Source organism: Rhinoderma darwinii, chromosome 2, assembly GCF_050947455.1.
Source record: "Rhinoderma darwinii isolate aRhiDar2 chromosome 2, aRhiDar2.hap1, whole genome shotgun sequence".
Taxonomy (NCBI): Eukaryota; Metazoa; Chordata; class Amphibia; order Anura; family Rhinodermatidae; genus Rhinoderma; species Rhinoderma darwinii.
In genome coordinates this window covers 166,887,026-166,910,131 of record NC_134688.1, presented here as the reverse complement: position 1 = coordinate 166,910,131, position 23,106 = coordinate 166,887,026, and the positions used below count along the sequence as shown (strand labels likewise).

The 23,106-nt window shown below is 43.1% G+C and overlaps 2 protein-coding genes across 2 annotated transcripts in view; both read left to right on the top strand.

The window, feature by feature from the left end:
• TM9SF2 (transmembrane 9 superfamily member 2) overlaps nt 1-5,908 on the top strand; it is a 41,286-nt gene extending 35,378 nt beyond the window's left edge. Inside the window, exons 16-17 of the mRNA XM_075852455.1 lie at nt 173-344; nt 5,522-5,908. Coding sequence (XP_075708570.1) covers nt 173-344; nt 5,522-5,589 — 240 coding nt within the window. The 3' untranslated portion in view covers nt 5,590-5,908. The remainder of the gene's footprint in view (nt 1-172; nt 345-5,521) is intronic.
• Nucleotides 5,909-15,262: 9,354 nt separating this feature from the next.
• CLYBL (citramalyl-CoA lyase) overlaps nt 15,263-23,106 on the top strand; it is a 380,083-nt gene continuing 372,239 nt past the window's right edge. Inside the window, exon 1 of the mRNA XM_075850278.1 lies at nt 15,263-15,486. Coding sequence (XP_075706393.1) covers nt 15,443-15,486 — 44 coding nt within the window. The 5' untranslated portion in view covers nt 15,263-15,442. The remainder of the gene's footprint in view (nt 15,487-23,106) is intronic.

Sequence of the window (23,106 nt, the reverse complement as noted above, 5' to 3'; positions counted from 1 at the left end):
AGCGGCAGAAGCACTCTGGTTCGCACTGAGCTGCTTAGTTTCCGATGGGCTTTTCTCGGAAAGCCGAGCAATCGGTGTATGGGCTCAATGGAAAGTCTTGAGTGATGGTCTGCTGTGAATGGTAAATGAATTGACAAGTTTAAAAATGTTCTTATTTCTTTTTCTCACCTAGGACTATCATTGGCAGTGGCGTTCATTTCTCACAAGTGGCTTTACTGCAGTTTATTTTCTTATATATGCAATTCATTACTTTTACTCCAAATTGCAAATTACGGGGACAGCTAGCACTTTCTTGTATTTTGGCTACACTATGATTATGGTTTTGATCTTCTTCCTTTTCACTGGTAAGTTATTGTTTTATGCAATTAAGTATACAGAGCTAGTGTTTTCTGGCATTATTAACTTCATAGAGTCCTGTGTTAGACTTGAGTATATAGGTTGTGCATTTAAAGAGGACAACTAAAGCCTCATGCCCCATCATGGAAAAAGATCACTTGTTGCTAGAGCTCTAATAATCTAGGGGGTGGGCCCATACAGCCCAAAGCTGCACACGTAGTAAGTAATAGAAACTCACAATATATAAACGCAAAAGTCTCTTCTACCGTTTTTTTTTTTTTTTTTAAATCTAAAATATATCAATTTTATTTATAAATATATACATTTTGTTATATATTAGAGAACCACAAATGTGATAGGCTGAATACCACGCAGCGAATAGAAGCCAGGTAGGCGTAAATGGGAATTAAATCGTAATTGTCTCCAGCACTTAAAGAATACCATTTGACAAGAAAAGCCAGTGTCTGATGTAACATTTACCCATGAGTGTCTAGACACTGGGAAAAACTGCCTGGCCACACAGCATTAAGGGTCGCCAGAAAGTGCTTTTCATTCCCTAGACACTTATGGGTAAGATACGTACACGGTCTGTTTATATGTGTGTGTATATGTCCTTCTCCATGAATTAGAATATCATCAAAAAGTTAATTTATTTCAGTAATTCAATTCAAAAAGTGAAACTCGTATATTATATAGATTCATTACACACAGAGTGATCTATTTCCAGCATTTTTTTCTTTTAATGTTGATGATTATGGTAACCGTTAATGAAAACCCAAAATTTAGTGTCTCAAAATTAGAATATTAAATAAGCCCATGGCGCCATGATACAGCGGTCAGCCGCTATCAGCACCACTAGCGCTCGTCTATGCAGTTTCCAGCACGGCTCAGTGCCTGATGAAGGTCACTTACACCGAAACGTTGCACTCTGCCACTGGGCATTAAAAGCAAAATAAAAATACCTTTGTTTCAAAATTGGTGTGCCGGATACTCTTTTATATCTCCGTAAAGCTTGTCAGCAGAGGAAAGCATGAAATGCTCTAAAGTTTCCTGGTATATCAAGTCCAGAGTCAATGCAGCTGTCTAACACCGAGGACCAACACTGTTGCTCAGTGGTCCAAAGTCCTGTTTTCAGATAAAAGTAAATTTTGCATTTCATTGGGAAATCATGGTCCCACAGTCTGGAGGAAGAGTGGAGAGGCATCAATCCAAGTTTCTTGCGGTCTAGTGTGAAGTCTCCACACTCAGAGAGATAGATCGAGAGATGAAACCATCACTATCTCTCTATCTATCCATCTTCTATCCATCTATCTTCTATCTATCTTTCTTCGTGCGCACATCTGCACACACACATCTGCATATATATTAGTGTGTATGTATTTTGGTTGGCATATTAATAAAAATTATATATTTTATATTCAAATCGGTGGAAGAGACTTTTTTTTTAAATTTGTTTTTCTTCCTATAGGTTGAGCTTAAATGCGGCTTACTACATGGGGGTAGATCCTGTGTAAAATAGAGGCCATATGTAAAATGCTTGACTACTGTATGTGGGAGAATTAGGCTGTTAAATTGTGGGATAAAGTTCATTGTTTGAACTAGTTACAGAACAGATGGAAATAAGTGCTATTTCTCCTACTGTTGCCAATTATCTCCCCCCCCCCCCCCTGACAAAAAAAACCAATGTCTTGATATTTGTTGTTGAGACTATGTCTATGAAGTCAAGCCACGTATCTTTCTAAAGGAAATGGTAGCAGTCATGAACAAAGTCTCAGAGCTGTATAACTTGTTTTTTTTACTTTACAATATTCGTATTAAGAGTCTAAGGAAAAATAGTTGTATTTTCCATGCCGACCATTAAGATTCTATTACCTTTCTTTTTTTTTTTTTTTTTTTTTTTAAATCGAAACGTGGGAAGCAAACAAAGTAAATCTTATTGGTTACAATGCGCATAATCTTAGTTTTTAATTAGCTTTCGGCTATGTAAGTTTCAAACCAGAGGTTTCCTGATGTGGAGCAGAAAGACCTTTTAGGGCCTGGCTGTGATTGCAAACCTCTGCACCCCCTATAGTAATGCCTCTGCTCCTAGCTCTGTAATTCAAGGTGTACTTTTTCTGTATATTTTATTAAGCTTAGAAAACATGTCTGAATACAGCTTAAAAGTTTTTAATTTTTTTTTTTTTTTTTTTCCCCTTATCCAGCTTTGTAGCGCACCTCTGTTCCCATGATTTCTCTCTCTCTCCCTTCTCACAGACCTTGCCTATATTTATAGCTGCTTGTATGCCACTCTATTACAAGGTGTAAGGTAGTGCTGTAATTACTTGCTGTCTGCTACTGAGACCGTAGCAGACAGCAACACACAGTAGCAGACAGCTAGACTCTATATGATATGCTGCTCAGCATGAGAAACATGATTCCACAGAGACAGAGGGAGAGAGTGGAGCAGTGCAGATATGTCCTGTGACGTGACATCTGGTATTCTGGGGGGGGGGTCACAAATGTCACACAAGCAGGAGACAAACACAAGCAGCCTAGTCAGAAGACTGGCTTACAGAGGCATCTCCACCACAGTAGATTAGGAAGTGTCTAGGAAGTGTATGCAGATGGTGTAAATGTAAGATTAAAGAGGCTCTTGTCACCAGATTTTGCAACCCCTGTCTGCTATTGCAGCAGATAGGCGCTGCAATGTAGATTACAGTAACGTTTTTATTTTTAAAAAACTAGCATTTTTGGCAAAGTTATGACCATTTTTGTATTTATGCAAATGAGGCTTGCAAAAGTCCAACTGGGCGTGTATTATGTGTGTGTACATCGGGGCGTTTTTACTTCTTTTACTAGCTGGGCGTTGTGAATGGGAGTGTATGATGCTGACGAATCAGCATCATCCACTTCTGTTCGTTAACACCCAGCTTCTGGCAGTGCAGACACAGCGTGTTCTCGAGAGATCACGCTGTGACGTCACTCACTTCCTGCCCCAGGTCCTGCATCGTGTCGGCCACATCGGCACCAGAGGCTACAGTTGATTCTGCAGCAGCATCAGCGTTTCCAGGTAAGTAGCTACATCGACTTACCTGCAAACGCCGATGCTGCTGCAGAATCAACTGTAGCCTCTGGTGCCGATGTGTCCTCGCTCGTCCGACACGATGCAGGACCAGGGGCAGGAAGTGAGTGACGACACAGCGTGATCTCTCGAACACGCAGTGTCTGCACTGCCAGAAGCTGGGCGTTCTGAAGAGAAGTGGATGATACTTCTCGTCAGAACGCCCAGCTAGTAAAAGAAGTAAACACGCCCAGATGTAACGCACATAATACACGCCCAGTTGGACTTTTACTTTAAACACGCCCAGTTGGACTTTAGCAAGCCTCATTTGCATAAATAAAAAAATGGTCATAACTTTTAAAAATAAAAACGTTACTGTAATCTACATTGCAGCGCCTATCTGCTGCAATAGCAGATAGGGGTTGCAAAATCTGGTGACAGAGCCTCTTTAAAGAGCGGAAAACCCCTCTCGTGCAGAGGTCAGGCTGTTGAACATCCATGGACAGGGTTATGCATACAGTGAAGGAAATAAGTATTTGATCCCTTGCTGATTTTGTAAGTTTGCCCACTGTCAAAGACATGAACAGTCTAGAATTTTTAGGCTAGGTTAATTTTACCAGTGAGAGAGAGATTATATTTTAAAAAAAAACCTGAAAATCACATTGTCAAAATTATATATTTATTTGCATTGTGCACAGAGAAATAAGTATTTGATCCCTTTGGCAAACAAGACTTAATACTTGGTGGCAAAACCCTTGTTGGCAAGCACAGCAGTCAGATGTTTTTTGTAGTTGATGATGAGGTTTGCACATATGTTAGATGGCATTTTGGCCCACTCCTCTTTGCAGATCATATGTAAATCATTAAGATTTCGAGGCTGTCGCTTGGCAAGTCGGATCTTCAGCTCCCTCCATAAGTTTTCGATGGGATTAAGGTCTGGAGACTGGCTAGGCCACTCCATGACCTTAATGTGCTTCCTTTTGAGCCACTCCTTTGTTGCCTTGGCTGTATGTTTCGGGTCATTGTCGTGCTGGAAGACCCAGCCACGAGCCATTTTTAATGTCCTGGTGGAGGGAAGGAGGTTGTCACTCAGGATTTGACGGTACACCCCCAAAACATAATGTTTCCACCTCCATGCTTGACAGTGGGGACGGTGTTCTTTCGGTCATAGGCAGCATTTCTCTTCCTCCAATGGCGAGTTGAGTTAATGCCAAAGAGCTCAATTTTAGTCTCATCTGACCACAGCACCTTCTCCCAATCACTCTCAGAATCATCCAGATGTTCATTTGCAAACTTCAGACGGGCCTGTACATGTGCCTTCTTGAGCAGGGGGACCTTGCGGGCACTGCTGGATTTTAATCCATTACGGCGTAATGTGTTACCAATGGTTTTCTTGGTGACTGTGGTCCCAGCTGCCTTGAGATGATTAACAAGTTCCCCCCGTGTAGTTTTCGGCTGAGCTCTCACCTTCCTCAGGATCAAGGATACCCCACGAGGTGAGATTTTGCATGGAGCCCCAGATCGATGTCGATTGACCGTCATTTTGTATGTCTTCCATTTTCTTACTATTGCACCAACAGTTGTCTCCTTCTCACCCAGCGTCTTACTTATGGTTTTGTAGCCCATTCCAGCCTTGTGCAGGTCTATGATCTTGTCCCTGACATCCTTAGAAAGCTCTTTGGTCTTGCCCATGTTGTAGAGGTTAGAGTCAGACTGATTCATTGAGTCTGTGGACAGGAGTCTTTTATACAGGTGACCATGTAAGACAGCTGTCTTTAATGCAGGCACCAAGTTGATTTGGAGCGTGTAACTGGTCTGGAGGAGGCTGAACTCTTAATGGTTGGTAGGGGATCAAATACTTATTTCTCTGTGCACAATGCAAATAAATATATATAATTTTGACTATGTGATTTTCTGTTTTTTTTTTTTAGATAATCTATTTCTCACTGGTAAAATTAACCTAGCCTAAAAATTCTAGACTGTTCATGACTTTGACAGTGGGCAAACTTACAAAATCAGCAAGGGATCAAATACTTATTTCCTTCACTGTACATGGTAGTATGATTAAAAAGGGAGATAGTGATAGACATTTGTATTTGAATGACATTAATTGTTAACTTTTTCTTACATTTATTTCTGTTTTAGGAACAATTGGCTTCTTTGCCTGCTTCTGGTTTGTGACGAAGATTTACAGCGTTGTTAAAGTAGACTGAGAAAACCCAACCTTCGTGAAGAATTTGCTGAAAATGTGATTGTTAGAATGAAATAAACTTCTTTACTTTACAGTATTGTCACCTATTTGTGGGAAGGCCGAATACAAAATCCAGTCCAATGAAGCATTTGTTTTCAAACAATCATGTTTTCTATTTTACTGAAGCTTTGCTTTGAAACGTTTGAACTGAAGAAGCAACTTAAATATGTATGCTAATGTAAATAACTGCTGTAATTGAGATTGACACTTCTAACGTCTGCAGAGAGAAGCTGTATGTAAAACAAGGATATCCAAACTTAATAAAATGTCTGTAAATACAATTCTGCTTTTAGACTCTAGGTGGGGTGAATTTATTCTTGAACTCAAGTTACGAGAAAATGTGAGATTTGTTTTCTATAATGTATTCCTTTTAATTCTGGTTCAATATTATTTTTTATACTGGGTGAAAGGTCCTTTTACATCAGTTTCTTTTGATGTTTCTATTCCCTTTAGTGATTTGAAGATTTAAAACTATGTGCCTCCACGTCTCTGGATTTTTAAATTTATAATCCTAATAAACGCTACAAAAATGGAAATGTTTTCTCTTGTGGTGTATCTGTCATATGCTGACAGTGTTTAGCAAGCGATTTAGGGCAAATGACTGGCCTTGTCTTGCTTGGATCAAAGTGGCACATTTTATTTTTCACTGTTTTTCTAATGTAATTACCAAATAAAATAAAAAAAATCTATTACGCACTTGTACAAATAAACTGACTTTACTCTGGCACTGGAGATGGTGAATATCAAGTGTTCCAAGACATGCCATAATATGGGGGTATTCTCACCTAGGGGAGAATACGGTGCCTCATGGAGCATCAAACGGCAGCCCACCCGGTCTGTGGCTCTGTCATTCGGAAATGTAGGGACTCCGTATACTGCCCTACAAGGTCTATGCATGTGAATTTGTTGTGTGCATGCTCCCGTAATGTGGAACTTTCCTAGGTGCTATTTTAAAGACTAGCATAGAGCTACAGTAGATGCCTATGGAAATTACATACAAACAAGGTAGTCTCCTAAGGGCTTTCTGCTCACTGCACGCTGGACTGGTAGACGGCATCTTTACCCAAATGATAAACTAATAGGAACTATAAGGGTATGTTCCCAAACACAGGATATGCTGCAGATTTTCTGCAACAGAAAATCTATAGCAGAATCTAGAAAAACACTGGTAAATCTGCACCAAATGTATGTGTTTCCTGAGCATATTGCTGCAGAAACACTGGTTTTACTTGCGGATTTAGTGTTAAACATTGATTTAGAGCAAAGTATATGTGCACCTGTGGATTTCCAGCGGTTTTTACTGCGTGTCCGCTGTAAAAGCAGCAACAAAACAAATCTGTTGCAGAATATATTCTCCCTATCTGAAGTCTAAAGGCAAAATGCAGCATCTCCGCACAGAACCCGCAGCATACATTGACATGCGGAATTGAAAGTCGCACTGCCAAACACTTTCCACATGACAGTTCTGCGTTTTTGTTTTTTTCCGCAGCATGAGATTTTCTAAATCTCATTCACTTTGATGCTGCTATAAATTCTGCGCAACTTCCGCACAGAATTCAGTTGTGGAAATTCTGCAGCGTTTACACTAGGTGGGAACCCAGACTAAAGGTAGATCTAAACTGGATAAATTAAGATAGAAGTGGTTACTAGTCTATGGTGATGTGAGTGAAGCAATCTAAGAAGGTGTTGAACTTTTAATGAATGATGACACCAGTATAGAGGTATGACCATTGAATTTTATTTCTTTTTAATCTATTGATTGGTTTCACCTTAAAGAGGCTCTGTCACCAGATTATAAGTGCCCTATCTCCTACATAATCAGATTGGCGCTGTAATGTAGATAACAGCAGTGGTTTTTATTTTGAAAAACGATCATTTTTGAGCAAGTTATGAGCTAGTTTAGATTTATGCTAATGAGTTTCTTAATAGACAGCTGGGCGTGTTTTTACTTTTTTACCAACTTTGTGTTGTACAGAGGAGTGTATGACGCTGACCAATCAGTGATCAATCAGTGTCCTACACTTCTCATTGTTCCAGCCCAGCATGATCCACAGCACAGTGAGGACAACTGTCCAGTACTGTAATCATGTTTTCAGTACGGGACAGTAATTCCACGGAGAGGCAGGGACTCCTAGCATCGTACATAACTATGATGCTAGGAGCCCGGCTCCCTGCAGTGTGTTCGGTCCGGGACTTGCGGCCGAAATACGTTCCGTCCATTACGGACGTAACATGCTCGTGTGAACCCAGCCTAACGAGGGGATCCCGCTCATTTAACCCCTTAGATGCCACGGTCAAAAGTCACTGCGGCTTCTAAGCGGTTAGAAAGAGGGGGACTGCCCCCTCTGACAGCCCCCCACGACACTAACTCGGGGGTGTCGATGGTTGTCATGGCAGCCTGGGGGCCTAATGAAGGCCCTTATAGTGTAGTTACGCTATTGCTTTCCGGCAAAACGACGGGTCCGGTGCACAACCGAGACAAACGGAAACCATGGGCACCAGATCCGTCACCATTGAAATCCATAGTGATGGAAATGGAAACCTCTGGTTTAAGTTTGTCTGCTCAGGGCCCCGTTCTGATGGAAAGCTCCGACCGATAGTCAGAATGGGACCCCAACGCTGATGTGAACGAGGCCTCATTAATTTAACCCCTTTGCGCTCAGTGACTTACTATTCCGTCATGGTAACCACATCGTTCACGCTCCATGACTGAGTAGTACATCATGGGAGGAACGGCCATTTCGGCAGTCTTCCCGACACATACTGGAGCTGTGACAGCTGCTGTCTCGTACAGAAGTTGCCGCAGCTCCTATAGCGGGGACCGATCACTGTGTCCCCACTGATTAACCCTTTAGAACCCGCGTTCAATAGCGATCGCAGCTTCTTAGGGGTTAAACCACCATCGACGGCCCGCTACATGATAGCTATGGCAACCGGATGCCTAACAATGGCGTCCGGCTATGCCATCTACGGAAGCCTAGTGAGTCCTGACAAAGTCAGGACCCACTATGCTTACTTTCAGCGAGTAGCTGACAGCTCTAATACACTGCATTACGCATGTAGTGTATTACAATGAGATCAGGGCCTCCTGCCCTCAAGTCCCCTAGTGGAACAAAGTAAAAAAGTTGTGTGAAAATAAAAGTAAAAATCCCCTTTTTTCCCTGATCAGTCCTTTTAGTATTAATATAAATAAATAAACTATACATAATTGGTATCGCTGCGTCCGTAACGGCCTGAACTACAAAAGTCTTTTGTTATTTATCCCGCCCAGTGAACGCCATAAAAGAAAATAATAATAAACCGTACCAGAATCACAATTGTTTGGTCACTTCACCTCTCATAAAATGGAATAAAAAGAGATCAAAAAGCCGCATGTACTGAAAAATGGTACTGATTGAAACTACAGTTCGTTACGCAAAAAACAAGTCATCACATGACTTTCTTGATGAAAAAATAAAAGTTATGGCTCTTAGAATATGACAACACAAAAAGTAAATTATTTTTTACAAAAAGTATTTTATTGTGCAAACGCCATAAGACATAAAAAAAAAACTATAAACACCCGCAAAATAAAGTGAATGTCATTTATAGCGTACGTGAACGCTGTAAAAAAAAAAAAAATAGAATAAAAAACAATAGTAGAAATGCTGTTTTTTTTAGTCACCACGTCTCTTAAAAATAGAATAAAAGCGTATCAAAAATCTGCATGCACCCCATCAAAACTACGATGAATTCCTCAAGGGGTCTAGTTTCCAAAATAAGGTCACTTTTGGGGGGGTTTCCACTGGTTTTGGACCACAAGACCTTCAAACCGGACATGGTGCTTAATAAAAAGGAGGCCTTAAAATCTTCTAGGTGCTCCTTTGCTTCGGAGGCCGGTGCTTCAGTCCATTACCGCACTAGGGCCACATGTCGGATATTTCTCAAAACTGAAGAATCTGGGTAATAAGTATGGAGTTGCGTTTCTCTGGTAAAACCTTCTGTTTTACAGAACAAAAATCTAATAAGGATTTTCTGACAAAAAAAAGAAATATGTAAATTTCACTTCTACTTTGCTTTAAATTCCTGTGAAACACCTAAAGGGTTAATAAACTTTCTAAATGCTGTTGTGAATACTTTGAGGGGTCTAGTTTCTAAAATGGGGTGTTTGATACGGGTTTCTAATATATGGGCCCCTCAACTCCAGAACTGAAACCTAAAAAAAAGTAAAAAATGAGGCAATACTTCGCTTCTTAAATTATACTGATAATGAGCCGTGCCCACCCCGAGATGACCCCAGTTTTGACCATTTGTATAAACGGAGACCCCTATTAGACCATTTCAGTGCTCGGTTTTCCCAAGCATACACGCCCGAGAATTGTATTTCTCTTGATGTGTCCTTGGTACGTTTTAAAGGGAGGCTTCAACTCCGCCAGTACCAGCCGAGTAAGAGGGCAAGGTATGGCATGAAGTTGTATAAGCTGTGCGAGAATGCATCAGGGTATACCTACAAATTTAGGATATATGAAGGGAAGGACACCAGTATTCAGCACCCAGAATGCACCTTCCCCCCTCTTACTGGGAGTTAATGCAAAAATTGTGTGGGATTTGGTGCACCCACTGCTGGACCAGGGTTACCACCTCTACCTGGATCATTTTTATTATAACTAATAGTCTCCAAAGGAAAAATAATTATTGGGCTAGGTATTGTTCCAAGGAACATCCTCCCGAGTGTATTGGTAAGACAACTCTATAATATATATATATATATATAGACATAGAAGAAACAGAGTCTGTAGCCAATATATTATCAGAAAATGTCAATACAAAACTTTATTTAAATATGCACGATGACAAAACATTTAAAAAGGTATGTATTACAGGAGAAACTCAATAAAAGATGACAGAGACAAATCAGGAAAGCCAGAATTTATATATTAAGCCCTTATTGTATAGGTTTTACAGTAGGACTAACACTGGTATAACATATGGTAGTTTGGTCTCAATGCATATATTGATACTATTAAGGGACATGAATGGTCCAGAAAAAAAGCATCAGATAATGAAAAAAGTAGATCTAAACCATACCCTGAAATACAGGAGTAGCCAGGATAGTCCTACCCATAAAAAGTCCTTGGCTGGGTCCCGATGGTCACTGTGTGCGCCCCAATCATTTTTATACCAGCGTCCCACTCTTCAAGTGCCTCGCTTCCAGAAGTACTGTGGCATGCGGCACTGCTAGAAGAAATCTGAGACGCCTCCCTAAGACACTGCTTGGGCAAACACTCAGAAGGGGTGAGAGCAGGGCACAATCTAGCAGCAACATATTGTGTGTCAAGTACAAGGTCAAGAGAGATGTCCTTGTATTGACAACAATACATGGCCATACCAGTACCCATGTACGAGGTACCAGTACAGAGACCCCCAAACCAGACTGCATCCTGGACTACAATAGGTATATGGGAGGGGTGGACTTGTCAGATCAAGTCCTGAAGCCCTACAGCGCCATGTAGAAATCGAGGGTGTGGTATAAGAAGCTGGCCGTGCACATCATACAGATGGCATTGTACAATGCGTAAGTGCTACATCGATGTGCAGGCCAGACGGGAACTTTCCTGGAATTTCAAGAGGTGGTTATCGAGAACCCAATCCTTAGGGACCAAGAAGTGGGGGGCCACACGCATCGTACCAGGGCAACGCTTTCCAGAAGTTCCCCAAATTGGCAAGAAGGGAAAAAGTCAAAAGAAGTGCAAAGTCTTCTATAAGAGAGGGATAAGGGAGGACACAATATATCAATGTGACACGTGTCCCGAAAAAAACAGGGCTCTGTATGAAAGAGTGTTTTAAAATGTATCATACATCCCTTTATCATAAATGAATTCCTTGAGGGGTGTAGTTTCCAAAATGGGGTCACTTCTGGTGGGTTTCCAATGCTTTGATACCTCTGGGGCTCTGCAAATACGACATGGCATCCGAAAACCAATCCAGCAAAACCTGGACTCCAAAGAACACACAGCGCTCCTTCCCTTCTGAGCCTTCCCATGGGCCCAAACGGCAGTTTATCACCACAAATGAGGTATCGCTGCACTCAGGAAAAATTGGGCAACAAAATGAGGTATTTTGTTCCCTGTGAAAATAAGAAATTTTTATCAAAAATGCCATCTTATTGGAAAAAAATTCTTTTTTTTAAATTTCACAGCCCAATTCAAATACGTGCTGTGAAAAAACTGTGCGGTCAAAATGGTAACAACAACCATAAATTAATTCCTTGAGGGGTGCAGTTTCCAAAATGGTGTCACCATTGGCGGATTCCTACTGTTTTGGCACCTCAACACCTCTTCAAACCTGGCATGCTGCCTAAAATATATTCTAATAAAAAAGAGGCCCCAAAATGCACCAGGTGCTTCTTTGCTTCTGGGGCTTGTGTTTTAGTCCACGAGCGCAGCAGAGCCACATGTGGGACATTTCTAAAAACTGCAGAATCTGAACAATACATATTTAGTAGTGTTTGGCTGGGTTCACACAACCTATTTTCAGACGTAAACGAGGCGTATTATGCCTCGTTTTACGTCTGAAAATAGGGCTACAATACGTCGGCAAACATCTGCCCATTCATTTGAATGGGTTTGCCGACGTACTGTGCTGACGACCTGTAATTTACGCGTCGTCGTTTGACAGCTGTCAAACTATGACGCGTAAATGGACTGCCTCGGCAAAGAAGTGCAGGACACTTCTTTGCAACGTAATTTGAGCCGTTCTTCATTGAAGTCAATGAAGAGCAGCTCAAGATTTACGAGCGTCAAAGACGCCTCGCATAATGCGGGGAGGAGCTTTTACGTCTGAAACGAGGCAGCTGTTTTCTCCTGAAAACAGTCTGTCTTTTCAGACGTAAAAGGCACTTCTCGTGTGCACATACCCTGACTCTGGTAAAACCTTCTGTGTTACAGAAAAAAATGGAATAAAATTTAAATTCAGCAAGAAAAATTAAATTTGCAAATTTCACCTCCACTTTGCTTTAATTCCTGTGAAATGCCTAAAGGGTTAAAAAAAACTTTCTAAATGCTGTTTTGAGTACTTTGGGGGTCTAGTTTTCAAAATGGGGTGTTTTATGGGGTTTTCTAATACATAGGCCCCTCAAAGCCACTTCAAAACATGAACTGGTACTTTAAAAAAAAAGGACTTTTGAAATGTTCTTAAAAATATGAGAAATTGCTGTTTATGTTCTAAGTATTGTAACGTCCAAGAAAAATAAAATAATGTTCAAAAAACGATGCCAATCTAAGGGGGAGTTCACACAGAGATTTTTGGCTCGTTTTTTTTACGTGCAAACTCGCCAAAAATGCCTCCTATTGATTTCAATGGGAGGCGGAGAAAGCGTATTTTGCGGCGTTATATGCCCGCGGCGCTCAATGGCCGCGGGCGAAAAACGACGCCAAAATCGGCATGCAGGCAGAGGAAAATCTGCCTCAAAATTCCAAACAGAATTTTGAGGCAGATTTTGCGCCTGCAAAAAAACTCAGTGTGAACCCGGCCTAAGGTAGACATATGGCAAATGTGAACTAGGAACTATTTTGGGTGGTATAACCGTCTGTTTTACAAGCAGATGCATTTAAATTCAGAAAACTTCTATTTTTCTACATTTTCTCTAAATTTTGCAAATAAACACTGAATATATCAACCAAATTTTACCACTAACATAAAGCCCAATGTGTCACGAGAAAACAGTCTCAGAATGGCTTTGATAGGTTTAAGGATTCCGAAGTTATTACCACATAAAGTGAAATATGTCAGATTACAAAAAAATGGGCTCTGAGCCTTAGGGTATGGTCACACGGCCTATTTACGGACGTAATTCAGACGTTTTACGCCTCGAATTACGCCTGAAAAAACGGCTCCAATACGTCTGCAAACATCTGCCCATTGATTTCAATGGGTTTTACAATGTTCTGTGCAGACGAGGTGTATTTTTACGCGTCGCTGTCAAAAGACGGCGCGTAAAAAGACGCCCGCGTCAAAGAAGTGCAGGACACTTCTCGAGACGTAATTGGAGCCGTTTTTCATTGACTCCATTGATAAACAGCTCCAATTACGACCGTAATGGACGCTCCGAAAAACGCGTGCACTTGTAAAAACATCAGAAATTCAGGAGCTGTTTTCGCCTGAAAACAGCTCTGTAATTTCAGACGTATTTGGCGTTGCCGTGTGAACATACCCTTAAGGCCAAAATAAGGCTGCGTCCTTAAGGGGTTAAAAAAACCTATACGTTTGGTATCGCTGTAATCGTAACAACCCACAGAACAAAGTTGTAGTTCATTTATTCCACACGGTGAACACCGTAAGGGTATGTGAACACGCAAACTCAAGAACGTCTAAAAAAAACTGAGCTGTTTTCAAGGGAAAACAGCTCCTGATTTTCAGAAGTTTTTTTATGCAAACTCGCGTTTTTCGCTGCGTTTTTTACGGCCGTTTTTGGAGCTTTTTTTCTGTAGTCTATGAAAAACGGCTCCAAAAACGTCTGAAGAAGTGACATGCACTTATTTTTCGTGGCCGTTTTTTTAAACATAACGCCGTTTTTCCTATTGAAATCAATGGGCAAATGTTTGGAGGCGTTCTGCTTCCGATTTTTCAGTCGTTTTTTCAGGACCTTTATTGCCCAAAAAAACATCTGAAAACACTCTGTGTGAACATACCCTAACAACAAATCCTAAAAAACAATGGCGGAACCATTCAATACATTATGTGTACATCAGAATGGTGCCATAAGTGTGCAGTCACATGTGGCGTACTGGCATTGTATTTCCGCAGCTGAAAATGTTACAATATTTGCCTATTGGAAAAATATTCCACTACGCAAGAACACGCAAAATCTGTCTTTATTGCAGAATATTTTTCCCTAAGGCATACATTGTATTTTCCTGCAGCTTATTTTTTTTTATTCTTCATGTATGCCACCTGTGAACGCACCCTAAGGGCTTATTCAGACGAACGGGATATAAGTCTGTGCAACGCGCGTGATTTTCACGCGCGTCGCATGGACCCATATTAGTCTATAGGGCCGTGCAGAAAGTTGCGTGATTTTTACGCAGCATGAGTCCGCTGCGAAAAACTCACGACATGTCCGTTCTTTGTGCGTATTATGCGCATCGCGCACTTATTGAAGTCAATGGGTGCGTGAAAATCACACACACCACACGGAAGCACTTCCGTGGGACGAGCGTGATTCGCGCAACAGCGGACAAACTATGAATGTAAACAGAAAAGCACCACGTGCTTTTCTGTTTACAAACATCCAAAGGGAGTGTCATAATGATGGCGGCTGCGCGAAAAGCACGCAGCCGCGCATCATACGGGGCTGACACACAGAGCTGTTAAGTGCCTTTTGCACTCGCAAAACGGCACGTTTTTTGCGTGCACAAAACGCACACGCTCGTGTGAATCCGGCCTAAAGATTATCTCGCAAAAATCGACGGCTGTTTTGAGGAAAAATCAAAAAAGTTATGCCTTTTGGAATGCGCAGATGAAAAAGCGAAAAAAATAAATTGCTGCATTAATGGGATAAAAAACTTTTTCATATAAACCAATCAGATTACTGCTTAGTTTCCAATCTGCGTTGAAAAATTAGATACATAACTTGATTGGTTGCTATTCACACACAGATAGGCGTGCAGCTGCACTATTGACACTACAACTCCCAGGATACTTTGCTGCAAGTCCGCTGGCAGTCTGTTCCTGACAACTCCGTTACCTACAGTCAACTACAATACAAGCGGCGGCCCTCCCACTGCGCGGCGCCTGCACCTCCCGCTGCGGCCCACTGACGCACCACAGGACGGAAGATGGCGTTGCTGCAGAGACTGGCGCTACGCGGCAAGGTGACACAGTGAGTAGTCCCTTCATGACAAGCAGCGGAAGTGACGCACTGACAATATTCCGTGACTGCAAGGCGTTTCCGCCTCGTCTACAGTGTGTACAGTGTCATAGACGTGGGGCGGGAGATGAGAGACGTACTGGACGTGTGTGTGTAGAAGTGTTCAGTAGTTGTGGCGGGCTCTACAAGTACCGTCACTTATGGTTACCCTGAATATGCTTTTATTTCCTATACCTGAGACATATGTAGATACTGAGTACAGATATATCCTAAAGATCTGCACGGTATAAATGAACTCTATTATTCGCTGCTATCAGCCATGTGAGTCTGTAGAGCAACTAGTGACACCCAGAATACCCACACATAGAGTGAATAGTCAGAGTGCCCCCACATTTATGTTGTATGCTCAGCGTATAAAATGTGCCTTTAAATTTCAATAGCCAAATGTATGCCAAAAAGAGTAATGGCATGCGCTTGGCCGACATAACGACTTTCTTTTTACAATGGGGAGTCTATGGCATACAGTTACATATGTCTGGGTTATACGCTCAGGGGCACATTGAGCCTCAAACGTGATCAGAACAGAACCTGTTGCTAGATTTTCGGACACTAAACCACCACCATGTTGTTCTTCTGCTGGGCAATGGCTTCCTGGTCATGGCCCTGTCGGATGTGTGTGTTGTAGCATTATGTGTACAGCACTGACCTGATTGACATCCCTCAGGCCAGAATATGTCATTACAAGTCAGCTTTGGCGCCTGCGCAGTGAAGTAAGGTGTACAGGCCTCGACTTCATCTGCGTAATGCACAGTTGGCGTGCAAGTGTTAGTTCACACGCGGCAGATTTGTTGCAGAAATTTCTGCAACTGAAAATCCGTTCCATGCATTTGAATAGGGTTGTTTTTGCAGCAGGTGTAGGCCTCAATCACACGACCGTAGCCATGTGCACGGCCGTGATTTCCAGGTCGGCCGCCCACGGAGTTACAGCCGCGAGCCGCCCGCAAATCGCAGGCAGTGCACATGGCGTGCGGCCGTTATTTTCAATGAGCCCGGACCGCAGAACACGGCCGTAATAAGGCTTGCCCGTTCTTTCTGCTGTCCGGGCTCCGGGGCCATGCACGGACCGTGAAAATCACGGTGTTGTGTATGGGGCCTTATGGATTTCTATAAACCCTATTCAGATGCATGGAACTGATTTTCAACAAAATCTGCATAGCATAAATACTGCGGAAATTCTGCAACCTTTAGGGCTCGTCTGCACACCACGGAATTTCCACGTTTTTTCCGCAGCAGACTACAGTAGCAGCATAGTGTTTGAGATTTAACAAATATCATCCACACGCTGCGTAAAAATTCTGAGCAGAAATTAATCTGCGTTGCGTATTTTTCGTACCACAGACTGTCAATTCCTGCTGCGGAAAGTGGACTGAATTGCTGCGTTTTTCAGAGGAGATGTCACCATCTTCCAGCATTGGGAAAAACGCAGCCGTTTACGCACCATTTTCTACCATAAAAACCACAGGAAATGGTGCGTTTTTGCCATAGAGGAATGTCTGCGTTTTTCAACGGAATTGCTGCAGAAATTTTCCGTTGTGTGTGGACAAGCCCTTAGTGTCAAGCATTGGTTATAGCAAAGTATCTGCCCACCTGCGGATCCAGCGGTTTTCACGGCATAAACGCTGTACAAAATTCAACCTACATTGAAGTCTAGGTGCCAAACACGTAACATCTCCGCACAGAATACGAAGCATAAATGACCGGAACACTTCCCGCACGATTTTCTTTGTTTTATTTCCGCAGTGTTTGGCTGAGATTTTCAAAATCTCATTCTCTTTTCTGGCACTTTAAATACTGCAGAATTTCCACACATAATTCCTTTGCTGGAATTCCACAGTGTTTACATTGTATGAGAACCCATCCTTAGGCCTTATTCACACAGTGCAGATTTTGCACGCGTTTTTTAAAGTCAAAACCAGAATTGGATCCAGGAGAACAGACCTATAAGGCCTTCTGTTATATATTTCTTCTGTCTAGGTTCCGTTCCTGGTTTTAGCTTAAAAAAATACATGCAAAATCTGCACTGTGTGAACAAGGCCTTATAGTGCTTATAGTTCTTTTCCAGTATACATGATCAATTGTTATGATCGCTCAGAATTTTTTTTAATTGTGACGTTAAGGCTGGGTTCACACGTGGCGGAATTTCACTTAAATTCCGCTGCGGATACTCCGCAGCGTTAATCCGCAGCGGAGCCGTTTGTCCATTGACTTCCACTTTAATTTAGCAGTGTTCGTTTAGACGATGCGTAAAATTCCGCTGCGGAGCATAGGCTGCGGAGCGGAATTTGGTGTCCGCAGCATGCTCTGTCTGTTGTGGACCAGTGGCGGACTGGTTGCGGACTCATGGCGGAATTTCTCCATTGACTTCAATGGAGATTCTAATTTCCGCAATGAAGTCCGCAGCTGTCATGCACATGTTATGTGTGCTGCGGATGCGTCTTGCTTTTTTAACTTGACATTTCTTCATTCTGGCTGGACCTATGTATTTCTAGGTCTACAGCCAGACTGAGGAAGTCAATGGGGCTCCCGGAATTACGGGAGCGTTGCTAGGAGACGTCTGTAAATAGTCACTGTCCAGGGTGCTGAAAGAGTTAAGCGATCGGCAGTAACTGTTTCTGCACCCGGGACAGTGACTACCGATCCCAATATACAGCAACCTGTAAAAAAATATAAGTTCATACTTACCGAGAACTCCCTGCTTCTGTCTCCAGTCCGGCCTCCCAGGATGACGTTTCAGTCTAAGTGACGGCTGCAGACAATCACAGGCCAAGCACAGGCTGCAGCGGTCACATGGACTGGCGCGTCATCCAGGGAGGTCGGGCTGGATGCCGAAAGAGGGACGCGTCACCAAGACAACGGCCGGTAAGTATGAAATTCGTTTACTTTCACTAGGGAAAGTGCTGTCCCTTCTCTCTATCCTGCACTGATAGGGAGAAGGGAAGCACTTTTCCCGCAGTCCGCAGCAGCTAGTCCGCATCAATTTTCTGCACATTTTGGGCAGATCCGCCGCAGAATCTGCAACGCAGATTCTGTGCGGCATTGATGCGGACAGTTGCGGAGGAAATCCGCCACGTGTGAACATGCCCTAATGGGCCGGTGCAAGCAGGCCTTTAAGACCTCTATTTTTGCCTGTAGTGAAAAATCCCTGCTCTTATGCCACATACCTGCTCTTATCTTAGTTTTAAAATCACTTTATACGGGCCGATGATTGGGCAAATAAACGCTTGTATGACCGCTCCTTCCTGATCAATGCCCTGTGTTAACAGAGCAGCGATCAGTCCACAAATGAGCGAGTTCGTTGGCTGATCGTATCTTTTATGCGGCCAAAGAAATAGTCGCTAGTTAGCACATATCTCCCCATGTAAGAAGGGGTTGTACTGCAGGCAAGAGGCAAAGGCATGGGGACGAGCGATCATATTAACGATTATTCATCCCCATACGTTGCGATAATTTCTCCATGTAAATGGTGCCAACGAGCGCCGATCAACGTGCTGTATCGTCATTTGGCGCTCAATGCAGTGTCCAGGCACTATCTTACAACATCCTGTCTGTGTTTTAGGCAGATAGGAGGACAAAGCAGCAGGTTGGAAGTTGTTTTATTGGAGTGTCTGGCCAGATAGTCACTACACATAATGTCAGGGATGAATAGTTAATTGTTTTCTCTGTGGGATCTCAATACTCTTGTAATCTGTAATCTGCACAAAAATGTAGACCTACTTAGATTAAAAAAACAAACTGGTGTTCATGGGTAGACATTCACTTGAAACTTTTATTCAATTGTTTACTGTGGTTTTCTATAACATTGGCAAAGTCAATGGGTTCTGTTGGTTGCCGGTGGAGTTTGTGGTGCAACGGAACCGGCGTTTCCCGTTATTCCCTTGTTCTGCTCCTCCGACGGAGCAGAGCAACGGAATAGCAAGCTCGGGTGTGAACCCACCCTAAGGTGTCCACTGTACCAAGTCTCCTCAAATTATAATATAGCGAAAACAAAATAAAACAAAATATTCAGCACTCGGGAGGGCCGTATAAAACCATTATTACAAATGTATTAAAAGCAAAGCAACAAGCTTGGATATGTATTTATAGACTAGTAGGTAATAACCATCAGCTATTGTTTACAGTAAAAAAAATAAAAGGTACACAATGCATTGAGCTTATTGAAAATGCAGAATATATCAGTAGGTTCCTCCCCTGTATCGTACATATTCGGCTTCGTTTACATCTGCGTAGAGGTTCCGATCGTGGGTTCTGTCATACCTTTCCGTCAGGGGAACCCACGAACGGAAACCAAACTGAAAACATATTTTTCCGTTAGCATTACCATTGATTTCAATGGTAACGCTACTGTTGCTAATGGCTTCAGTTTGTCTCTGTTCCGTAAGGTTTAAGTTTTTCGGCGGAATCAATAGCGTAGTCGACTTTATTCTGTCAAAAAAACGGAATCTTTACGGAACGGAGACAAACAGAAACCATTAGCATCAGAAGCATTGCCATTGAAATCAATGGTAATGCTAACGGAAAGCTATGGTTTCCGTTCGTGGGTTCCCCTGACGGAACCCACGAACGGAACCTCGACGCAGATGTGAAACCTTATACGTACGATACAAGTGAGGAACCTACTGATATATTGTATCATCAATAAGCTCAACCCATTGAGAATGTATATTAATTATTAAGCGCTTTTAATTGATTAAAATCAAAACTAGGAGTGGATCCAAAACACGCAAGTGGTACGAATCTTTACATTCAATTGTTGTTTTTTTAAATCCTGGTTTTGCTTTTTAAATACTGATGCAAATAACTGATCAAGATACTGCCGTGTGAAAGAGGCCTAAACAAGAATGGAAACAGGCAGTTGAAAAAATGAAATAACTGTAAGGCCTCATTTACACGCGCGTAATATACGCGCGTGCGACTGCGTAAAACTCACGACATGTTCTATAATCGTGCGTTTTTTCGCGCATCACGCACCCATTGAAGTCAATGGGTGCGTGAAAACCACGAAGGTCGCACGGAAGCACTTCCGTGCGAACTGCGTGATTCGCGCAAGAGCTGTCAAACTCTGAATGTAAACAGAAAAGCACCACGTGCTTTTCTGTTTACAAACATCCAAAAGGAGTGTCTTAGAGAGGAGCAAACCGAACTTCACCGGGTTCGGCCGAACTCGTTTTGACCGAACCCGGCAAAAAATGTTGCGGTACGCGACGTCAGGAGACAGTCACTGTCCAGGGTGCTGAAATAGTTAAACTGGTTCAGCACCCTGCACAGTGACTTCCCATCCCAATATACGTGAACGTGTAAAAAAACAAAAACGTTCTGACTTACCGATAAAACTCCCGGCTTCTTCCTCCAGTCTGACCTCCCGGGATGACAATTCAGTCCAAGTGACAGCTGCAGCCAATCACAAGCCAAGCACAGGCTGCAGCGGTCACATGGACTGCCGCGTCATCCAGGGAGGTGGGGCCAGATGTCAAGAGAGGTGCGTCACCAAGGACGTGTCACCAAGGCAACGGCCGGGAAGTTCTCGGTAAGTACGAACCTCTTTTTTTTTTTAAACAGGTTACTCCATATGGTGATCGGAATTCACTGTCGAGGGTGCTGAAAGAGTTACTGCCGATCAGTTAACTCTTTCAGCACCATGGACAGTGACTGACGTCGACTAGCCTCATCTCTATGATGGCGGCTGCGCGAAAATCACGCAGCCGCGCATCATACACGGATGACACACGGAGCTGTCAAGTGCCTTTTGCGCACGCAAAACGCTGCGTTTTTTCCGCGCGCAAAACGCACACGCTCGTGTAAATCAGGCCTAAATCAGAAATTTCAAGAGCGTTTCATCTAAGGAGTTTAACAGAGGTGTGTGTGTGGGGGGCTTCCTCTGATAACCTCTCGGCACTCCACAGCACAATCCCAGGGTTGCCTATTAGTCTTAGGCCTCATGTGCACAAACTTATTTTTGCGTTCGCAATTCACCCGCAAATCTGCAGGTGAATTGTGGCCCCATTCATTTCAATGGGCCCATACACACGACCGTGGTTTCCACGGTGCATGGATTGCCCATGAGCCTGGACCCCAAAAAGATAGGACATGTCTTAATACACGGCTGTATTTTGCTGTCCAGACTCAGAAATGAATGCACGCGGCCAGTGCACTGCCCGCAATTTGCGAGTGACACTCCGCGGCAGTCCGAGCCGCAAATCACGGACGTGCACACTACTATGGTCGTGTGCATGAGGCCTTAGGCTTCGTTCACATCTGCGCTAGGGCTCCGTTCCGACGGTCCGTCGGAGCTTTACGTCAGAACGGAGCCCTGACCGTCACAAACGGAAACCATAGGTTTCCGTTTCAATCACCATTGATTTCCAAAGGTTTCCGTTTGTCTCCGTTGTGCAAGGGTTCCGTTGTTTTGATGGAATGAATAGCATAGTCGACTACGGTATTGATTCTGTCAAAACGACGGAACCCTTGCATAACTAAGGCAAACGGAAACCATTGGATCAATGGTGATGGAAAGGGAAACCCATGGTTTCCGTTTGTGTCTGTCATGGCACTGTTCTGACGGAAAGCTCAGACGGAACGTTGGAACGAAGCCCTAGCGCAGATGTGAACGAAGCCTTACACTGACCAGAATACTGCCCATCAGAAGATCGTATTGTGAAGTCCCTAGGCGGATTTAAACATGAATTAAATACAGTTGAACCCCTTTCCAACATTTGACGTAACCGTACGTCATAAGTGAGAGTATGGAGTGGGCTCACAGGCTGATCCTACTCCATACCCGGCAGGTGTCGTCTGTATGTTGAAAACTCACTGTGATGGCCATAATCAGGGAACTCCAATCCCGGCAGTTTAACCATTTAGATGCTGCGGTCCACAACAGGATAGAGGAGAGAGTGTGCGCACTCGCTCTCACTCTTTAGCTTTCAAGATCAGTCTTCTGCCGACTGGCAAGGGGGAGTGTCACTGCTACAGACAGTGTAAGTGCTCCCCAGCTTTTGGGCTGTCCGTTGCAGAGACACGCCCCCTTGCCAGTGTGGCAGACAAAGTACAAGACTGATCTCACAGGAGCTGAAGAGATGGGAGCTCCTCTTCACAGCTCTTACACTGTCCGTAGCAGTGACACGCCCCTTGCCATTTCGGCAGAAGACTGATCTTGAAAGCTGAAGAGTGAGTGAGAGAAAGCGCGCGTGCGCGCACATTGTCTCTCCTTGCTCTTGCTGTAACACTGTCCATATCTGACTGGACAGTGTCACAGCCATAGTAACACGCCCCCTTGCCAGTACATGCCCCATTGACAGTTCAGGGGGTTATTTAAATATCGGGCGCCAAATATAATGGCACCGATATCTAAATAACGGAGGAAGGTAGAAAAAAAATGTAAAGTGCCCCAGGGTGTGTGCAGCCCTCTCCATTACATGCTGCACTCAGCTGCACATGTATGAGGAGGTGAAAGGTTCTCTTTAAATCTATACAAAAAAAGTCTATACTTCCCTCCGGCCCTTGTCACAGTGGCGCCTTATTCAGATTCTCCACGCAGCCTCCTGGGATGACACTGCAGCCCATGTGACCGCTGCA